The 19,363-nt window shown below is 40.9% G+C and overlaps 1 protein-coding gene across 3 annotated transcripts in view; it reads left to right on the forward strand.

Moving 5' to 3' along the window:
- KLHL15 (kelch like family member 15) overlaps positions 1-19,363 on the forward strand; it is a 41,225-nt gene continuing 21,862 nt past the window's right edge. The window contains exons 1-2 of one of the 3 annotated variants that reach the window (XM_034755082.1): positions 1-82; positions 11,436-12,147. In XM_034755082.1, coding sequence (XP_034610973.1) covers positions 11,443-12,147 — 705 coding nt within the window. In that variant the 5' untranslated portion in view covers positions 1-82; positions 11,436-11,442. Of the gene's footprint in view, positions 83-105; positions 366-764; positions 952-11,435; positions 12,148-19,363 lie in introns of those variants that run through there. The other 2 variants (XM_034755092.1, XM_034755101.1) reach the window with 2 other exon arrangements.

Here is a 19,363-nt window from a genome sequence, read left to right on the forward strand (position 1 = left end):
CGGCGGCGGAAGTGACGCGAGGCGCGGGGGGCCTGTCGTTGGGGGAAGATGGCGCCCGTGGCTGTGCTAGGCAGCGAAGAAGGTAAACAAGTGTGAGCGGGGGGGGGGGCGAGGCCGGGGCCGAGCCAGGGGCCGGGAGCGCTGGTGCCTGGGCAGTGCCGGCGGCGTCTCCCTCGCAGGCGCAGCGGGGAGGAGGGGCCCAGCCGCGCCCCCCACCCTCCCGCGGGCGTCACCTCAGCCCTTGTCCCGCACTTCAGCCTCCCGGGGCGCGCCGCCTCCTCCCCTGTCTTTATGTCACACCGAGACCCCCCGCTCTGCAGGCTGGACGGGCGGAGCTGCGTCTTCAGTGCTGCTGCTGCTGAGAGGTAGGTGACGCCGCTGCCGGGACCCCCCTTCTCACCCTCCCCCGCCACCCGCCGCTGCTGGCGGCCCGAGGGATAGAGCCGCTTCCGCGCCGGTTTGCACACCTTGCTCCCCCGCCCGCCCCCGTTTTCTCTCCTCCTCCCCACCCCGTCCCTGATGGGCAAAGGCGGACACCCCGCTCGCTCAGCCGCCTTTGCCGCCCCATGCGAGGGGTGGCGGGAGGCTTGTTGCGTGTCTCCAGCAGCTGCACAAAGGAAGGGGATCATCCGGGTGGGGGTTTCTAGTGTAACTCTGATAGCGGGGGGATGCTCGGGGTTGTGTAACCGGCTGCTGCAGGGTGCGTGCGTCTCTGGCCTGCGTGGTGGGCGCACGTCCCGCCCGGCCTCTGGTGTTTTTTTACCTCTGACCTGGCTCTTCTGCCACCTAGAAGGTGTCGCGAGAGACTAGATACCCCCTTCTAGGGCTTTCTCTTTTCTCCCACCCCTCCCCCATACCTTTTATTTCCAGAGGGAGACTGGCCTGGTGATCAGTCCTTTTTCCCGGAAAATCGTCAATGGCGAGCACAACGCGTGGGGAGGATATGAAGTGGTTAGTGCTGAGTTTGTGTTCAGGCTGAGTTTGTGTTTTTGCTTTAAATCCCTCCCTGTTTTAAAGTGAGGTTAGTGAGCGACAGGAAAAGTCATATAGACTGAACCTTTTTTTCCACGAAACACACGTGGCCAACAGCAATATACAGTATAAGCTTCCCATGCTCATCCTTCTTATGTGCATCCTCTTTTGGGGCAGTCTGTTCTAGTTAAGTTTCCATGTTCATTCAGTCCAGGCCTGTGTGCTGAAGTAAGCAACAGGGTTGCTCACTCGTGTCAATTCTGGTGAAGGGCTTTGTGTTCCAAAAATTTGTCCATGACTGCGATCACTAATTAGCATTTAGTCTGATGCTTGCCCCTTGATGGAAGACTCCAAAGACTTTTATATCAGTAAGTAACCCATCTCCTGGCTCTGAAAACTGCTACTCTATACATTGGGGCAACTTGATATTTGCAGTTTGATTCAGGAATTGTGTTAAATATACCAGTTACATAAATTGTAGGTGTCTCCCAAAAATGTAAATGTTTAAAAAAAAAAAAGTCTGCTCAGTAATCAGTGAGGGAGTACAAATTGTATTAGTTTATATCATGTGACTTGTAGGATTAGCAAATATTATCAAAACATGTAAAGAAATACCAGAGTAGTTTATTGGAAATATAAAACTACTATAGTATGAAGAAAAAACTATGTACAAAGTTTGCATTAAATTAAGATGGAATGAATGTCCTTTATTTTGTTCTGCACTTTGTAAAGTGAGTTTTCAGTAGTATTCAGAATTTTGTGGTTTTTATTATAATGCTACATTTCCATATGTTAACAATTCAGACCCTTACGTTTGTCAGTATAAACTGATCAATTTAGATGTTCAGGGCTACTAGGTATCAGAGGTTTGTCTTGCTACTTTATTAATGTTAGATCAAATTTCATAGTTAAATGTTGCAATTTTAATAATTTGTTGTTAATAATGACAACTTCACATTGAAAGGATCACTTTTTGACTATCACTAATTTACTGTTAGATCTGATTGTGATGTTCATTGCCTGGCTTGGCGAATTTGCAAACACTAAATAAATAAATTGCTGGACAGTTTTATGCCATGTCCAATACCTAAATTATTTAAAGGAATGCACATACCATTGGCTGTAATATACAACGTGTTATTTAGGATGAAATCCTGTCCCCATTGAAATCAATGGCAAAACTCCTATTGACTTCAGTTGGATCAGTATTTCACTGTTGGAGATTAATAACATGGTCATTTCAAGTTAAAATTTCATATCTGCCAAGCTCTTGTAATACAAGTTAATGAGACAGAAGCTCTGGGTGATCAAGGTGCAGAGTTCGGGGAAGTTCTGACTGGACTGGTAACTACAGCTGATTGTTTGGCCCATAGCTACAGCTGTGTTTTGGTTGTGATAGAAATGGTTCATTCTTTTTATTATAATCTTAAAGTATGGGTTTAAAGGCCAGTCTATTGCAGCAAATGTTAATGCACTGTGAATCATGTTATAAGATGGGAGGGCATATGCTTTCTCTTACCAGAAGTCCAGTTCTGATTTTTTTGGGACTATAACATGGTTTAGTTTCAGCTGTGCAGGCAAGACCAAACTGGGTTATAATATGAAACTCCAAGTATTTCAATGTGTAAAATTTTTTAAAATGTTTAAGTTGCTTGTCTTTTGAAAACTTTACCCCTAGGAATGTAGCATTTTGTGTCCATTGCAACCAACGTTATTTTTAAACAACTTTTTTCCCCCCAGTTCTTAGAGTTGTTCAGATAATATCAAAGACTATTCCCTCCCTCAGCAGGGTTCTAGTATAGTAGTTTTATGATACATAACCATGTTGGACACAATCCATGTTAAGTTTATGTAATGAGTTTTGGAAGTACTTCAGACATAAGCCTAATGGTCCCATGTGCAGTTGGGCAATTATCTGAACATTTTCCACCGTTACTAACTTTAATTCGGCTAAATCTGTGTTATAAAATGGGGGTAAAATTTTCAAAAGCACCTAAGTCCCATTTTCAAAAGTGACTTAGGCATTTAGGAGCATTAGTCTCACTGGCTTTTAGTGAGATCTAGGCTCCTAAATACTTAAGTTGCTTTTAAAAATGGGATTGTAGGCTCCTAAGTCACTTGGGCACATTTGAAAATTTTACACAGGGTCAATGTGTATTTTGCCAAAATCTATTAGAGAACCCTATTGTGTGCAGGCTGAACTGTCCCTGAAATGTAAATTAATTTTCACAGGTTCTTAGGCTGTGTATATGCAACATTTTAATTCAATTTTCCTGCCACTGTAAATAGTGCAGTTCTTCAGTTGTGTAGCAATGAAGAGCACTAGTGTAGACCAGTTACCGTCTTTTTCCTACTATGTCACTCCAGCTATTGCTGCCACCAGTGAGAAATTTTGAAGAAAAATTGTAGTGTAGACAATGCTTTATAGTGACAAATACACCAATGATAAAATACAGATCAATTCTTAATTTTTATGTACTTGTAATTGGATTTTTAATGTTTATTAGTTTACAGCAGACGCAAGCTTCCTTTTCAAAGATGTATGTAATTGTGAATGCCTAATTTGCACATACAAATATAACTGTACACATCCTATTTTCACATACATTTGTATACATCTGACCACTCACTCAAGGAAATACTGCATTTGTGCTGACAAATTAGGCAAATGCATTCATTTTTTAAAACTGGGCCCAAGTCTTAAGTCCAAAAGCAGGTTTCAGAGTGGTAGCCATGTTAGTCTTTATCAGCAAAAACAACGAGGCAACCTTGTGGAACCTTAGAGACTAACAGTTTTATTTGGCCATAAGCTTTCGTGGGCTAGAACCCACGTCATCAGATGAATGAAGTGAAAAATGCAGGAGCAGGTATAAATACATAAAGCAACTCCATCCTTTCATATATTTATACCTGCTCCTGTATTTTTCACTTCATTCATTAGATGACATGGGTTCTAGCCCACGAAAGCTTATGCCCAAATAAATTTGTTAGTCCAAAAGCAGTTTCACTGCGTGTATATCATAAAGTATATTTAAATTTTACTAGATGGCTTTTGATGGAAGGTGGAGAAATATAGAACAGACTCTAAATCTGTTGTACCACTCAGTTTTCCAACAAATATGGTTAACAGTATGGCTAGTAAAATATCTTTCTGTGTAGTGGTTTTGGGCATAATGTTATAATAAAAGGGAGTTTTGGTGTTAATCATATTCAAGTGTTCAAATTGATGCTTTTTCAGAATTTGTTAGCGGTAGAAAGAAGAAACATTCCCTCTTAATTTATAAACTGGAAATTTACTAGTTCTTCCTTAGCCTCACTCAACTGAACTGTTATAAAATACATAAGTAAGGGGAAAGCAAATCTGCCCTTCAACTGAAGCGTTACAATCCTACACTGGCCATTGTTAGCACCTTTCTAAAACAAGAAATTTCCCTGGAAAATACATTCAGGATTACAAATTTTTAAAAAACATGAACCTTTATTATTGTAAACTAACTTCTAGGAAATACTTTGGTTTTTGAAGGATTTGAAGACAAAACAAATTGTAGGCCAAATTCATCCTTGGTTGAACTCCCTTGTCAGTAGACTCTATGGAATTAATCTCCATTTCTTCTTTCACTTGTGACTATGAGCTCCAGAGTCATTGGGATGAAGGGAAATTGTCTACAATCAGCAGCAAAATAATTTAAAATCTGGAGCAATGCCTTCAGTGCTTGACTTCTCATCTATATTCTACAGCTGTGATAGGTGTACCAAGAAAGACAATGCTTTTCCAGTCACAGTGAACTAGTCCATGTATTGAATAATGTGCAAAAGGAGAAAAATGTTTGAAAACCTAATAAGGTGAAGGGTTTTTCCCTTTTGATTTTCTTACTTCCTGTGCTACATTTAGAGGTCAGTTGCTGTGATAGCACAGACCCCTCTTTGATGGGGGAATTGAAAATTGCACCTTTGTAAATAACTGGGAAAGGGAAGAAATTACTTCAGAAAAGAGGATTAATTATTTGATGTGATAAAATGGTATTGGAATATATTAGACTACATATTGCCTTTAGACAGAAGCACACTAGTTTCATGGGGGGGGGGGGGGAGAAAGCCCCCCGCTACCTATTCACATTACAGAGCAATTTGTTTAGGTGGAGGAAATGTGAAATCTAAGTTTTTGCATTTTTATTGAAAATGTGAAAAAGATCATTTTGTCATTGTCTTCTGAGAAATTGGCTGTAGCACTTTATAGCATATAGAATTATATATAAGTTTGCAAGTATGTGTGTGGGAGGAATGGAAAAATTATTTTGAAAAATACTTGCATCTGGAATTTTTATATCACTTTGTTATAATTAAACTACCATATATACTCATTCATTAGCCCGTTCGTTTATAAGCCGACCCCCCCAAGATGGTTAGGTAAAAATAGCAAAAAATTGTATGACCCTTTCATAAACTGACCCTATATTTCAGGGGTTGGCAAACTTTGGCTCCCGACCGTCCGGGTAAGCCGCTGGTGGGTCGGGACGTTTTGTTTACCTGGAGCATCTGCAGGCATGGAGCCCCTCAGAGGCAGCTCCCATTGGCTGGGAATGGCGAACCGCGGCCACAGGGAGCTGAGGGGCTCCATGCCTGCAAACGCTCCAGGTAAACAAAATGACAATGTATTAGATATTCAATTCAGTGATTCCATAGAGTTTAAAATCATCAAATTTTGGTGTAGACCCATTTATAAGCTGCCCCCCGCTCTTTGATGCGTCACCTTTTTACCAAAAATATTCGGCTTATGAACAAATATATACGGTATATTATTGCTCTTTGCTTTAGATTGAGACTATCAGCAATATAAATGAAATTTTTAGCAATTTCACTGTCTTTGAATTGTCCCTGACTCCACTCATTAGTCCACCCCATGTTTATTGCTATTTATAAGTTAGTGGTACAGAGAATTTTTTTTTTGTAGGTCTTGTGCTAAAAAAATAGGTCTCTAGATACCTCTTCAAATGTGACAGGTTTCAGAGTGGTAGCTCTGTTAGTCTTATCAGCAAAAAGAACGAGGAGTACTTGTGGCACCTTAGAGACTAACACAGTTATTTGGGCATGAGCTTTCGTGGGCTAAAACCCCCTTCATCGATGCATGTAGTGGAAAATACAGTAGGAAGATACATATACACAGAGAACATGAAAAAATGGGTGTTGCCATAACAATTCTAATCAATGAAGGTGGGCTATTATCAGAAGGAGAAAAAAAAATTTTGTAGTGATAATCAGGATGGCCCATTGCAAATAGTTGACAAGAAGGTGTGAGTAACAGTAGGGGGAAAATTAGCATGGGGAAATAGTTTTTACTTTGTGTAATGATCCATCACTCCCAGTCTTTATTCAAGCCTAATTTAATGATGTCCAGTTTGCAAATTAATTCCAGTTCTGCAGTTTCTCGTTGGAGTCTGTTTTTTGAGGTTTTTTGTTGTTGAAGAATTGCGACTTTTAGGTCTGTAATTGAGTGACCAGGGTGATTGAAGTGTTCTCCAACTAGTTTTTGAATGTTATAATTCTTGATGTCTGATTTGTGTCCATTTATTCTTTTGCATAGAGACTGTCCGGTTTGGCAGAGTAGCATTGCTGGCACATGATGGCATATATCACATTGGAAGATGTGCAGGTGAACGAGCCTCTAATGGTGTGGCTGATGTGATTAGGTCCTATGATGGTGTCCCTTGAATAGATATGTGGACAGAGTTGACAACAGGCTTTGTTGCAAGGATAGGTTCCTGGGTTAGTGTTTTTTGTTGTGTGGTGTGTGTATGGTTGCTGGTGAGTATTTGCTTCAGGTTGGGGGGCTGTCTGTAAGCGAGGACAGGTCTGTCTCCCAAGATCTGTGAGAGTGAGGGATCGTCCTTCAGGATAGATTGTAGATCCTTGATGATGTGCTGGAGAGGTTTTAGTTGGGGGCTAGGCTAGTGGCGTTCTGTTACTTTCTTTGTCCTGGAGTAGGTGACTTCTGGGTATTCTTCTGGCTTTGTCAATCTGTTTCTTCACTTCAGCAGATGGGTATTGTAGTTTTAAGAATGCTTGATAGAGATCTTGTAGATGTTTGTCTCTGTCAGAAGGATCGGAGCAAATGCGGTTGTATCTTAGAGCTTGGCTGTAGACAATGGATCATGTGATGTGGTCTGGATGAAAGATGGAGGCATGTAGGTAAGTATAGCAATCAGTAGGATTCCGGTATAGGGTGGTGGTTATGTGGCCATTGCTTATTATCACTGTAGTGTCCAAGAAGTGGACCTCTTTGTGTGGACTGATCCAGGCTGAGGTTGAGGGTGGGATGGAAATTGTTGAAATCATGGTGGAATTCCGCAAGGGCTTCTTTTCCATGGGTCCAGATGATGAAGATATCATCAATGTAGCGCAAGTAGAGTAGGGGCGTTAGGGGACAAGAGCTGAGGGAGTGTTGTTCTAAGTCAGCCATAAAAATGTTGGTATACTTTGGGGCCATGCGGGTACTCATAGCAGTGCTGCTGACTTGTGTCTTTATGTGGCAAGATATGTATTTAATGGGGTAGAAGATGTATAGCTTTCGTTTTTTTTCTTTCCACTCTCTCAGTACAAATTGTGCGAGACTAGAGGGGCTCTGAGGATTCTTTACATTGTGTTAAGATGGAGGAGTCTCCTTCAATATCTTTTCTCCCACATTTCTTAAAAATCTGGTTACAAACTTGACAAGTGAGTTTAATAGTATCTGACACGCAGAAGGCAAAGTATTTTGGGATAGGTAAATGAAGATTTACTAAAAATAATCCTTCATCTGTCTTTGTTAAATGCTCTACTTTTTTTTCTTTTAAAAGCAGCACTCGTAATGTTAAACTCTTTTTGAAACGTTAGTGTTTGGCAGCTTGCATTAACATTATTGGGTCTTAGGCTAGAAATGGAAATGAACCCTCTAATTTTCACAGGATGGCAGATGTTTTGGAGACCCAAAGATGTCAGTGGAATTTTAGCAATTACTCTTTGAAGACAGGGTTATTTTTTATGTATTGTGAGGATGTTTTCCACCTCACCTTCAGCCATCCTATTCTTCAAATAGAGTAAATTCAGAATTTTAAGGGGGGGTACTTTATTTCCAAGTGCTTTCAGTTACTTAACTATTTAACAGTCACAGTGGGATGGATGGATGAAAATCTTGAATGTAATCACTATGCTAAAATGTAAGGAGCATGTTTCCCTCTTTTCTTCTCTGAATCTCTCTGTCTAAAGAGCAGCAGTGCAAATCAGCAAATGCTCCTTTGAACGTGGTGCATTTTTTGTCTCTCCTCTTTCTGCCAATCTCTTCCTGTGCATTTTCACCCTTCTTGTTTAATTGTCTTCCAACTTTCTTTAGAGCATTATGAAGCAGTCTTTCAAGGCACCCTGTTGTTACCCATTTCTTTCCTTTTCTAACTCCAGAGACCCTACATCATGATACCTATATATTAAACCATGGAGGGTGAGCCTGATGCAGCCGTAGAGCCTACTAGGGGGTGAGGGCTCTGGTTGGAGGTGTGGGCTCTGGGATGGGGCTGGGGATGAGAGGTTTGGGATGCAGGAGGGTGCTCCGTGCTGGGATCGAGGGGTTTGGAGAGCGGGAAGGGGATCAGGGTTGGGGCAGACGGTTGGGGCGTGGGGAGAGGCTCAGGAGTGCAGGCTCCAAGCAACGCTTACCTCAAGTGGCTCCCGGAAGCAGTGGCATCCCTTCTCTGGCTCCTACGCATGGAGCGGCCTCTGACCATGCTAGAGCGCTGAAGCGGGGCCGAGTGACATGGTGCAACCCACGACTCGACACCCTGAAGCGGGGCAAACCCCAGATTCTGCTCCCCAGCGGGAGCTCGCGGGCCGACTGAAAACGGTTAGGCTTGCGGGATGTAGTTTGCCTGCCCCAGATTAGGTTGTTACCAGACAAATATGTGCTGCCATTGACCATCCAGTGGAACTTTCCTTAATTTTTGCTAGGCAAATCCTTTTCCCTCATTGGGAAGAGGACTTCTGTTGTTTCTGTTTTCTACTCCTTTTCTTTTGAGGTGTTGGTGATGCTGGGGGTGAGGAGCTTGGGGCATGGTTCTTTCTCCCCCCTTCCCACGCCCAATAGTGCTCATTCTCAAGTGCTTGTCATAGTAGTTTTCCTTAGTAGGAGCAGCAGAGGAGGGAAAATAACATGACTTCAGTTGTTTTCATTCTGCTGGTAAGGACATGCTGTATGCAGGAGCGGCAGAGGTATGATGTCTCACAGTTATAGGTGTTGGGGTGACGATGGACAGTTTCTCTTCTCTCTCTAGATTGACCCTGAATGTAGCCTGTCCCCAACATGAATGTGGAAGGAAACTTACGGAAATAATTGCTATTTTCACTCTGCTGCTGTTACTCCTGTTTATGGAAATTTTAGTAGGGTTCAGGGATTAACCTGTATTTCATGTAGAGCACACTTCTGTGTCAGTACTGCTGTGCCTGAAGATTGCCAGCAGGATCCAACAATGTGGGAATGGCACTAATGTTTTTGGACAGGGCTGTAAATGCCCACTCATCATTTGAACTTGAGGTAGGCTGCATTTTTTTTCCTTTCTGTGCTATCAGTTAAGGAATGAGGAGAATGAGCTGCATACAGAATCCCCTCTAGTAATTTTCAGTTAAAATGATAGTTGTCAAGATGTGAGGCTTAGAGTGGGGACAACATTATGACTAGAGCCCTATCAGATTACAATCCATTTGGTAAATTTCACAAAGAAAGGATTTAAAAAATCTTAAATTTCCCAGTGGTGTAACTGAGGGGGTCCTGACCCAAAAGAGGGTATATGGGGTGGGGGGAAAGAGGGGGCTATCACAAGGCTAATGTAGCGGGATTGCAGTATTGTCACTCTTACTTCTGCACTGACCTCAGAGCTGGGTGGCCAGTACATGGCGGCTGCTGGCCGGACGCCCAGCTGTGAAGGCGGCATTACCACCACCAGCAGCAGAGAAGGAAAGGTGGGAATACTGCAACCCCCTACAATAGTCAGATTTCACAGGGGAGACCAGATTTCATGGTCCATGATGCATTTTTCATGGCCACGAATTTAGTAGGGCCCTAATTATGACCACTGTCTTAAACCTGTGACACTTGGCATACCAGGTATGAGCCATTTTTGTGTCTTCATAATATTTAAATATAATCAGTTTGGTAATTTTTAAGTTTTATAGAAATGATTTTCGAAAATTAGTGGTTTCTTAAATTTATCACCACTGTAATATATTTCAGTTTTAAATACTTTGTGCCAACAACCCATTTAGTTTTTAAATTAAATACAGAAAACTAATTTAATGTAATGACTGTTGCAGGAAATTCAGAGTTAGGGCAATTTTATTAAATTAATATAAAAACATTCACACCTCAAAGTTAATGGCTTGGCTTAAACTGGAAAAAGCCAGAAATTTCAGTGTTAAGGCTGAAACGCTTACCCATTTAAGTAAATCCTAGATATTGAATAAGGTCTCTTTTTTTTTTTCTGATTAGGTGTCTTCCCAAATCCCTATAAGGTGGTGTCCCATCATACTCTTACTTTTCAATTTCCTACTCTCATGTATATTTTGCCATTAAATAGTTAGCACATATGCAATGCCTTCCATCTGAGAAGCACCGAGTGCTTAATATGCAGTTGAACCTTAACAACCCCCCAACACGTACGGAAGTATTTGCTCAACTGTGCTTCTGATGGCCTTAATATTTTGCACTCCCATGTATATTTTGCACTTCATCAGACTTGTTATCTAGTTAGGCCTCACAAATAGCACTATGATGTAGATAAAAAATAATTATCTCCATTTTACAGTGGGGGAAGATATAGACTAAGTCACTTGATCAAAATGCTTTGTTTCCATGAACAACCTAATAGAGAGAATTGAAATACTTTCACCTTCTACTATAACAAGCTTTTAAAAATTGTTTTATAAAGGCCTTTTGAGTCTTATTTTTTTTTTTAAGATAAAGAAGTTTCTCTTCCTTTCAGATGTTTGTTTTGTGCTCTCCAGTTATATGTTCTTATGGGGATCACTATGGAAAGAAACATGCAATGTGACTAGCTTTTGGAGGCATTACATAATTATCTGACCATAGAGTGATATAAAATCAATAGAATATATATAGTATTATCTCATTTGCACATTAATCTGCTTTTAGGACCAGAAATTTGAAATAAATGTATCATCTTACACTTGATATCTAGAAACTTGTTCTAGCTGCATTTTTGTTGGTTAAATTGATTTTTCAAGGCTGTAAAACAAAACAAGTGATTTAAAACGGGATGTTTTCTGCAAAGGGTGGCCCACCGAAGGGTTTTTTTTGTAGATAATTTATTTTCATTAACATTTAACAAATTGATATTAATGTTAAGGTTCATCTGGTCTGGAAAAGCTTGTATTCTGTAAACTCTTAGAAATAATACTTTCTGCTTTGATTCCTTTTTTTTCAGGTGATTCATGGCAGGGGACGTGGAAGGGTTTAGCTCCGCCATCCATGATACCAGTGTCTCTGCTGGGTTCAGAGCACTGTATGAGGAGGGATTGCTTCTTGACGTCACTCTTGTCATTGAAGACCACCAGTTTCAGGCCCATAAAGCCCTGCTTGCCACCCAGAGTGATTACTTCAGGATTATGTTCACAGCTGACATGAGGGAACGAGATCAAGATAAAATCCATTTGAAAGGTCTGACTGCCACAGGCTTCAGTCACGTCCTCCAATTCATGTACTACGGAAACATTGAACTGAGCATGAACACTGTTCATGAGATTCTGCAGGCTGCCATGTATGTTCAGCTTATAGAGGTGGTGAAGTTCTGCTGCTCTTTTCTTTTAGCAAAAATCTGCTTAGAAAACTGTGCAGAAATTATGAGACTATTAGATGATTTTGGTGTAAACATCGATGGAGTCAGGGAAAAGTTGGACTCTTTTCTTCTAGAAAATTTTGTGCCACTCATGTCCAGACCTGACTTCTTGTCCTATCTGAGCTTTGAAAAGCTTATGTCTTATTTGGATAATGATCATCTGAGCAGGTTTCCAGAGATAGAGCTCTACGAGGCTGTTCAGGCTTGGCTGCGGCATGATAGAAGACGCTGGAGACATACCGACACCATCATTCAGAACATCAGGTTTTGTTTGATGACACCATCCAGTGTTTTTGAGAAGGTTGGTGCATTTGAAAGCAATAGGCAGGATTCATCATTTAGCTAGGGCAGCATGCCGTTAAATAGGTAAGATTCCCAAACCTGTTAGGAGGGGGAAAAAAAGACAGAGCATTGATATATATATATATTTTTTTTTTCCTCTGGCAAATAACATATATAGAGGATCTAATATCTGAAAGTAATGTCTTCTACTTTTAGAAAATAGCATGTTTTATAACTGGAGAACTTGTAGGTTTATCGTGTTTGTTTGTAAATGATTTCTTATAATGAGGACATTTTAAGTAAGTTCATCCATATGAAGTTCAGTTTATTTCAGTCATTCTTATTGCTGTCCACATCTTGATTTTTTTTTTTTTTTTTTTAAAGTCTTGGGAGGCCCAAAGTGGATAGGACCTAGTGTGTATATGCTTGATCATAAGGTGGTTTGTTTATAAGCCGACCCCCCCCCCAAGATGGATAAGTAAAAATGGAAAAATTTTATGACCCGTTCATAAGCTGACCCTATAATTCAGGGGTCAGCAAACTTTGGCTCCCGGGCCATCAGGATAAGCTGTTGGTGGGCCAAGATGGTTTGTTCATCTCGAGCGTCCGAAGGCACCGGGGTAAACCTAAATAAACAAAGTGTCCCAGTGCGCCAGCTTCTTACCCTGACGGGCCGGGACAGCAACTGGTGGGGAAATTTTTTTGGGGGGAGAAGTTGGGGGTCAGGGGAGTAACCCCTGTGACCACCCCCCACGTGACCCTAGCCCGGGACCCCCACGATCTCCCCATCCCATCCCTTTCCACCTTATCTGGGGAGGGCCAGGGGAGGATGTCTCTGGCCTGGCTGGAGCTGCCCTGGCAGGCTGGGCCGCGCAGATGCAGCCTGCTCCGGCAGGCCAGACTGGGCGGTGCGGCCACAGCATGTTCCAGCGGGCTGGGCCAGGCGGCACGGCTGCAGCATGCTCCGGCAGGCCGGGCAGCATGGCCACAGCTGCTCTGGGGGGCAGGGCCGAGCGGCACGGCTGCAGCGTGCCAGCCCTGGAGCTGCAGCTGCTTCTGAGGCTGGGGGGAGAGCAGCGTGGCCAGAAGCGGAGAGACTCTGGCCCCGCCTCTTCCCTTCTGTCTCTGCTGGCTGTGCTGCCTCTCCTTGCTCCCTCTGTTGGGGGGAGGGGCCATGTCCCACCTCTCCCTCTCTATACCCGTTCAGAAGCCGACCCCCTTCTCTGGTGCTTCCCTTTTTTTACTAAAAGAATTCGGCTTATGAGTGAGTATATACGGTATTTTATTGTAATTGGGCATCAGCATAATCAAAATCAATTCTCACTGACTTTTAGTTTTAGATAGATATTGTGTACATGTTTTTTAAAAATCTACACTTTAATTGAGGTCACTAGATACTTTGGTGATGGGTGCTATAAATGAATGTTATAAAAGAAGAAAACTGTATACCTATTACTCAACATTTGGTTTATGTTAAAATAGTAAGGTGAAATTTTCAGAAGTTCCTAAGTCTCATTGAAAGGCAATGGTATTTAGGCTCCAAAGTCACTAAGGCACTTCTTGTAGGAGAATATCTTTGAGATTGTATGCATGCATGCATGCAAGTGTCTGATCCTCCTCTCTTGTATAACTCCACAAACTTCAATGGAGCTGGAGAGATTGACAGTAGATCTGGACTAGCATAACTTCAAAAAAAAATTCATTTACTGAGAGAATTTTAAAAAGCCATTGCTTTGATTGGGCAGAAAAAATACTTAGAGAGCTCCTGTTTCAACAATTAACTGATATTCTTGGGCTCTTATTCTCCTCTTGGTTACACAAGTGCAATTTTAATGTAGTGAGTAGAATTTGATCTATAGAGTGATATCTGTTCCTGCTGCCGCTTTGCTCTGTTGATTTTTATTTCACTATAAACACAGTTATGCATGCTCAGGAAATAAAATTTTGGGTAAACAAGCAGCAAGGAGCAACTTCTTCCAAATTCAGTCACCACTTATCAGCCTAAAGGGTCCAGTACAGAATAAACACTGTTCTTACAGCCAGATTTTAATTTCAAAATACTTATTTTTTACTGTTATGGAGTAGAATAATATTTTTCTTAATCTATACTTTTTACGCAGTTAAAGTCAATATTCTTTTGTATTGCTGTATAAAAATGTATATACAGAATGGGTCTTCATTAATATTGAAACTTTTGTTGTCTGCACAAAGTGTGTACAGTTCTGAAAACAAACTTTGAAATAACAAGTTGGTGTTCCTTTCCATATTGGATTTGTTCAATTTACAAATAAAATGTAGATTTTTTTTTTTTTTTTTAACCTGCAATTTAAAACTAACACTTGCAGTGGGTTTTTTGTCTTGTGCATCAGCACCTGTAGTAAATATTCAGAAATCGGGAGTAAGAGTCCTGATCCTGCAAAGACTTACACACACGCTTAATTTTGCACACTACATGTAGTCCCATTGACATTTGCTAACAATTTTGTTGTTTGTCTATAAATTACTTATAGTTCCTTGGATCCCAAAAGTGCTTCACTGATCAAATCAGATATCATATATAGCCTCAAAGATCAGAAGAGGATCCGTCAATTGCCAAATAAATAGTGTAAAAAACATTTCAAGCTTCTGAAAGAGCAAGTATTTATCAATAATAGAAAATTACCCCCCAAAAAAGCATCTCAGTGTAGCCAAGGGACACAAGTTAGTGAAAGCACAGGTATGCAAAACAAGAATCCTTTAATTAAGCTAATGTGAGGGTTTTTGTTCTTCACCATGACATGAATTTTGTACGGTCCGTCATAACTTTGAGTTTCGTTGTTTTTGCCAAATTCTCCTTGGATTAATATATTTAAATGTGGTGTTTTGGGGTGGGGTTTTTTTTTGGGGGGGGGGTATGTAATTTGCTTTGTAGTTCAGCTTTGGTATTGGCATCTGGTAAATACAGTATTTATCCAGTAGACCTGTTCTGAGTTAGGCTATCTCACTTAAGTAGTTCCAAAATTTTAGTGGAGGTACATGGGTGAACAGAGGTTTGCAGGATTTGGCCCTTTCTGTGTAAAAATGTATATTTAAGCACGAATACCTAAATTTATCAGAATTTTTTTTTTATGTATAAGAAGCAGCTAATTACATTAGAGATGTTTGCTACATTTTCATTTTGTTTTCTTCTGAACAGATTGTAATAATTGTGTAGTTTACTTACTTTACATTAAAAAGCAACAGAGTCCTGTGGCACCTTTAAGACTAACAGATGTATTGGAGCATAAGCTTTCGTGGGTGAATGCCCACTTCGTCGGATGCATGTGCCTATACTAACCTGTAGGCATATATAGAATAAATATAACTTAAATACAGTTTTTTAAAAATGACTTAAATGTTGCATTAGATTAAAGAGACAAGGTGGGTGAGGTAATACCTTTTATTGGACCAAATGACAAGTTTTGGATTTTACCCAGAGCTCTTCATCAGGTCTGGGAAACAGAGCGTGGCAGCTAAATACAAGGTGGAACAGATTGTTTAGCATAAGGAGTTAACAGATTATAAAAGACCATTCAAGGTGAAGTGGGCAATTAACACATCTGCAATTGTAGCCCAAAGGAGGGTTAGTGGGTTATAGATTGTTGTAAGGAGCCATAAATCCAGTGTCCTTTATTAAGTCCATGATTTTTAGGCTATCCGTCTACACTACGCAGCTTTTAGCAACAGCTACAGCCGTGCCGCTAAAAGGCACTCGGTGTAGCTGCTGTTTGTCGGCAGGAGAGAGCTCTCCCGCTGACAAAAAAAAAACTTCCACCCCCAATGAGCGGCGTTTGCATTGTCCTCAGGTGAGGGCTCCTGCTAACAAAGCGCTGTTCACACATTGGCAAAACTTTTGTCTTTCACAGGTGGGTGGGTGTTTTTTTGTTTTGTTTTGTTTTTTAACACCTCTGAACAACAGAAGTTTTGTCTTTCACTTACCAGTGTAGACAAAGCCTTAGGCCTTGTCTACATTGCCACTTTACAGCGCTGAAACTTTCTCGCTCGGGGTGCGGGTGAAACACACACACACACACCCTGTGTGCTGCAAGTTTCAGTGCTGTAAAGTGGCAGTATAGACAGTGCACCCAATGCTGGTAACTACTTCCCTCGTGGGGGGTGTTTTTTATTACTTCAGTGTCTAAGGGCTAGTCTACACTAGAATCGCTACAGCGGTGCAGCTATAGCACTGCTAGTGCAGATGCACTATGCCAGTGGGAGACAGCTCTCCCTCCCATTGACATAATTACTCAGCCTCCCCAAGAGGTGGTAGGTATATCGACAGGACAGCTTCTCCCACCAACATAGCATAGTCCACACTGGCGCTTAGGTTAGTGTAACTTATGTCACTCGGGGGCCAGGGGTGGCGTTTCCACAACCCTGAAGAACTTAAGTTATACCGAAGTAAGCGCTAGTGTGTACAAACCCTAACGACGTTATGAATTTCAGCTCCCAGGCTCTTCTTTTGAAGGTGTTGTGCAGGTTTTCTTTGAAAATGAGAACTGAGAGGACAGATACGGAGTGAATGTTTTGTGAAAAGTGCTCACCCACGGGTGATAGGGTGTGTGTTTTTGTCTTTTATTATTTTTCTGTGAGTTCATTCAAGAGTGTAATAATTGTCTGGTTGTTATTGGGGCATTTAGTGCACTGGATAAGGTATACCACAGGTTGATAAGTATGTGTAGGACCCATGGATCTTGAAAGATACGTTATGGGAGGTATTGAATTTCATAGCAATGTAGATATGTGTTCGTGTTTTACATCCATTATGGTAGGGTCTGGTGCCGTTTTGAATTGGTGTGTCCTGGTATGTGGGGAGCTTGCTTCTGATGATGAGCTTGGCAAGGTTGGGGGGGATTATTTGAAGGCCAAAAGAGTGGGTTCAGGAAAGATTTCTTTCAGGATGTCCAATAAAAGATATTACCTCACCTACCTTGTCGCTGTAATATCCTGGGACTAACATTGTTACAACAACACTGTAAAACCACGTTAGATTAATGCATTTCCACCCCACTAATACTGAAGACTAAGGGTCAGATTCTACAATTTGCTGAGCTGTCTGGTCTTGATATTGCAAAGCACTTATGTACAAGCCTAAGTTTAATTACGAGTTGTCCCATTGATTACCAACTGATAGGGTTTGCAGTGTGCTCTATGGGTATATCTACACACCAAAGAAAAACCTGCAGTTGGCTAATGCCAACCGACTTGGGCTTGTGGGGTTCAGGTTGCAGGGCTGTTTCATTGCTGTGTAGACTTCTGGGCTCAGGCTGGAGCGCAGGCTTTCGGGTCCTGCGAAGTGGGAGGGTCCCAGACCTCAGGCTCCAGCCCAAGCCTGAAAGTCTACACGGCAATGAAACAGTTTCAAATCTCGAATTGGCTGGCATAGGCCAGCCGCAGGTGTCTAGCTTCTGTGTAGACATAGAATCATAGAAGATTAGAGTTGGAAGAGACCTCAGGAAGTCATCTAGTCCAATCCCCTGCTCAAAGCAGGACCAACCCCAACTAAAGCATACCAGTCAGGGCTTTGTCAAGCCTTGTATACCCTGTAAGTCAGCAGAATTGGGCTTTGTCAGACCCAGGGAAAGTAAATACTAGATTTGAGGGCTCACCACTGAAATTGCTCTTCCCCCAATCAAACTCTTTTAGGGAAGTACGTTTGAGTAGCATGTGGCCCTCAGAGAGCACCTTACACCTGTGCCCCAGAGTTTACATGCCTTCAAATACATTTATAGATGTAACTGCTGCTGGTAGTTGTGATCTATAAAGACTTTCATGGTATGTGTTCTGCATACTGTAGATATGACCTCTTTATATTTTACCTTGTCAGTTGACAAACGCCTGCCATAATAAAATACAAGGAAAGAGGCCATCTCCAAGGCATTCATGACAGCATAATAACGCGCTTTATAGTTTTTCATGGAAACCAACTCCATGAACTGCATCTAGAAACTAATGTAAATTTCCAGAATACAACCTAACATCTTTTTTTCACTGTTAGGTAAGAATGCCACTGTATTGTCTATCAGCTGGAGTTTTAGTTGTCTGTAGCACCAATTAGATCACAGTGAATAATCCAGCAGGCAAGTGACAAAAGGTTCAGCTAATTATGACGAGGTTGACATCTGTAAAAAATAAGTTGCAATCTTTTATGTGTAAAAAAAAAAAATGTAAATTTATATTGTTATATTAATGGCTTAGAACCAGGGTGGATTTGATTTAAATCAAATTGATTTAAATCATGATTTAAATCATGAGTCAGGAAGACTCGATTTAATCATGGTTTTGTACATAAAATTGCATTCTTGTTGGTTGTTATAACCTTAATACATATTCTTCACAATTCAGAGATAGATGGAGGTTTCCGTTTTAGAAGGTACACACTATACATTTTTAAACAGTGATTTATTTTGAAAACTTTTCAGATTAGCTTTACAGCTATATCAGAAAATGAATGATTGTTTGGTTATTTCATGTACCAAAGGTAATTGAAGCCGATATTTATGAAGTTACTGGGAGGTAAACTATCTCCAATTCAACAGATTAATCATTAATATTTGGAGGATTTTCTTGCCATGCTGTATTAGGAGGAGACATTTAAATTGTTTTATTTAACTAAAACAACATTATTATGTATTCTGAATTTTTCCTTCAACAGCAAACATATAATATTTTAACAAAACAAGCATATGTCCCTCCCTTCTCACATTTATCTCTAGACTTCTCCTTGCCCAGATCTATTCCACCCCCAATAATCTTCTATTCATTGAACATTTTGAAACTTTACACTTTTAGAGAGAGGTAAGGGATTGACTCTGTATACACAAATTTGCAGAGGGACAATAGAGTTGAGGTCTGTTATTTCTCACCTCTATATATTTATTTATTTATTTTAAAACATATTTGCTGTTAACAAGCAAGTTACCTCTGGAGACACAAATCCACAGTTTGAGAACTGCAAAACTAAGCATCTCTGATGGTATCTTCTAGACCGAGCACTGAGTCCCATTGGGTAGATAGAAAGATTAACCGAAATAATCTATAATGAAGCCTGTGGAACCCCATAAGATTGGGTCCCTAATCCATGAACTATTGGAACTCATTTACAAAACTTTCTTAAACATTACATGAATATATTGTGTCATACTATAGAATTAGAATTTATAATCCCTATTCCATGATGAGATATCTTTGAGCTATAATATATCTTTAGATAGGTT

The sequence above is a fragment of the Trachemys scripta genome, chromosome 1, assembly GCF_013100865.1.
Source record: "Trachemys scripta elegans isolate TJP31775 chromosome 1, CAS_Tse_1.0, whole genome shotgun sequence".
Classification (NCBI taxonomy): Eukaryota; Metazoa; Chordata; order Testudines; family Emydidae; genus Trachemys; species Trachemys scripta.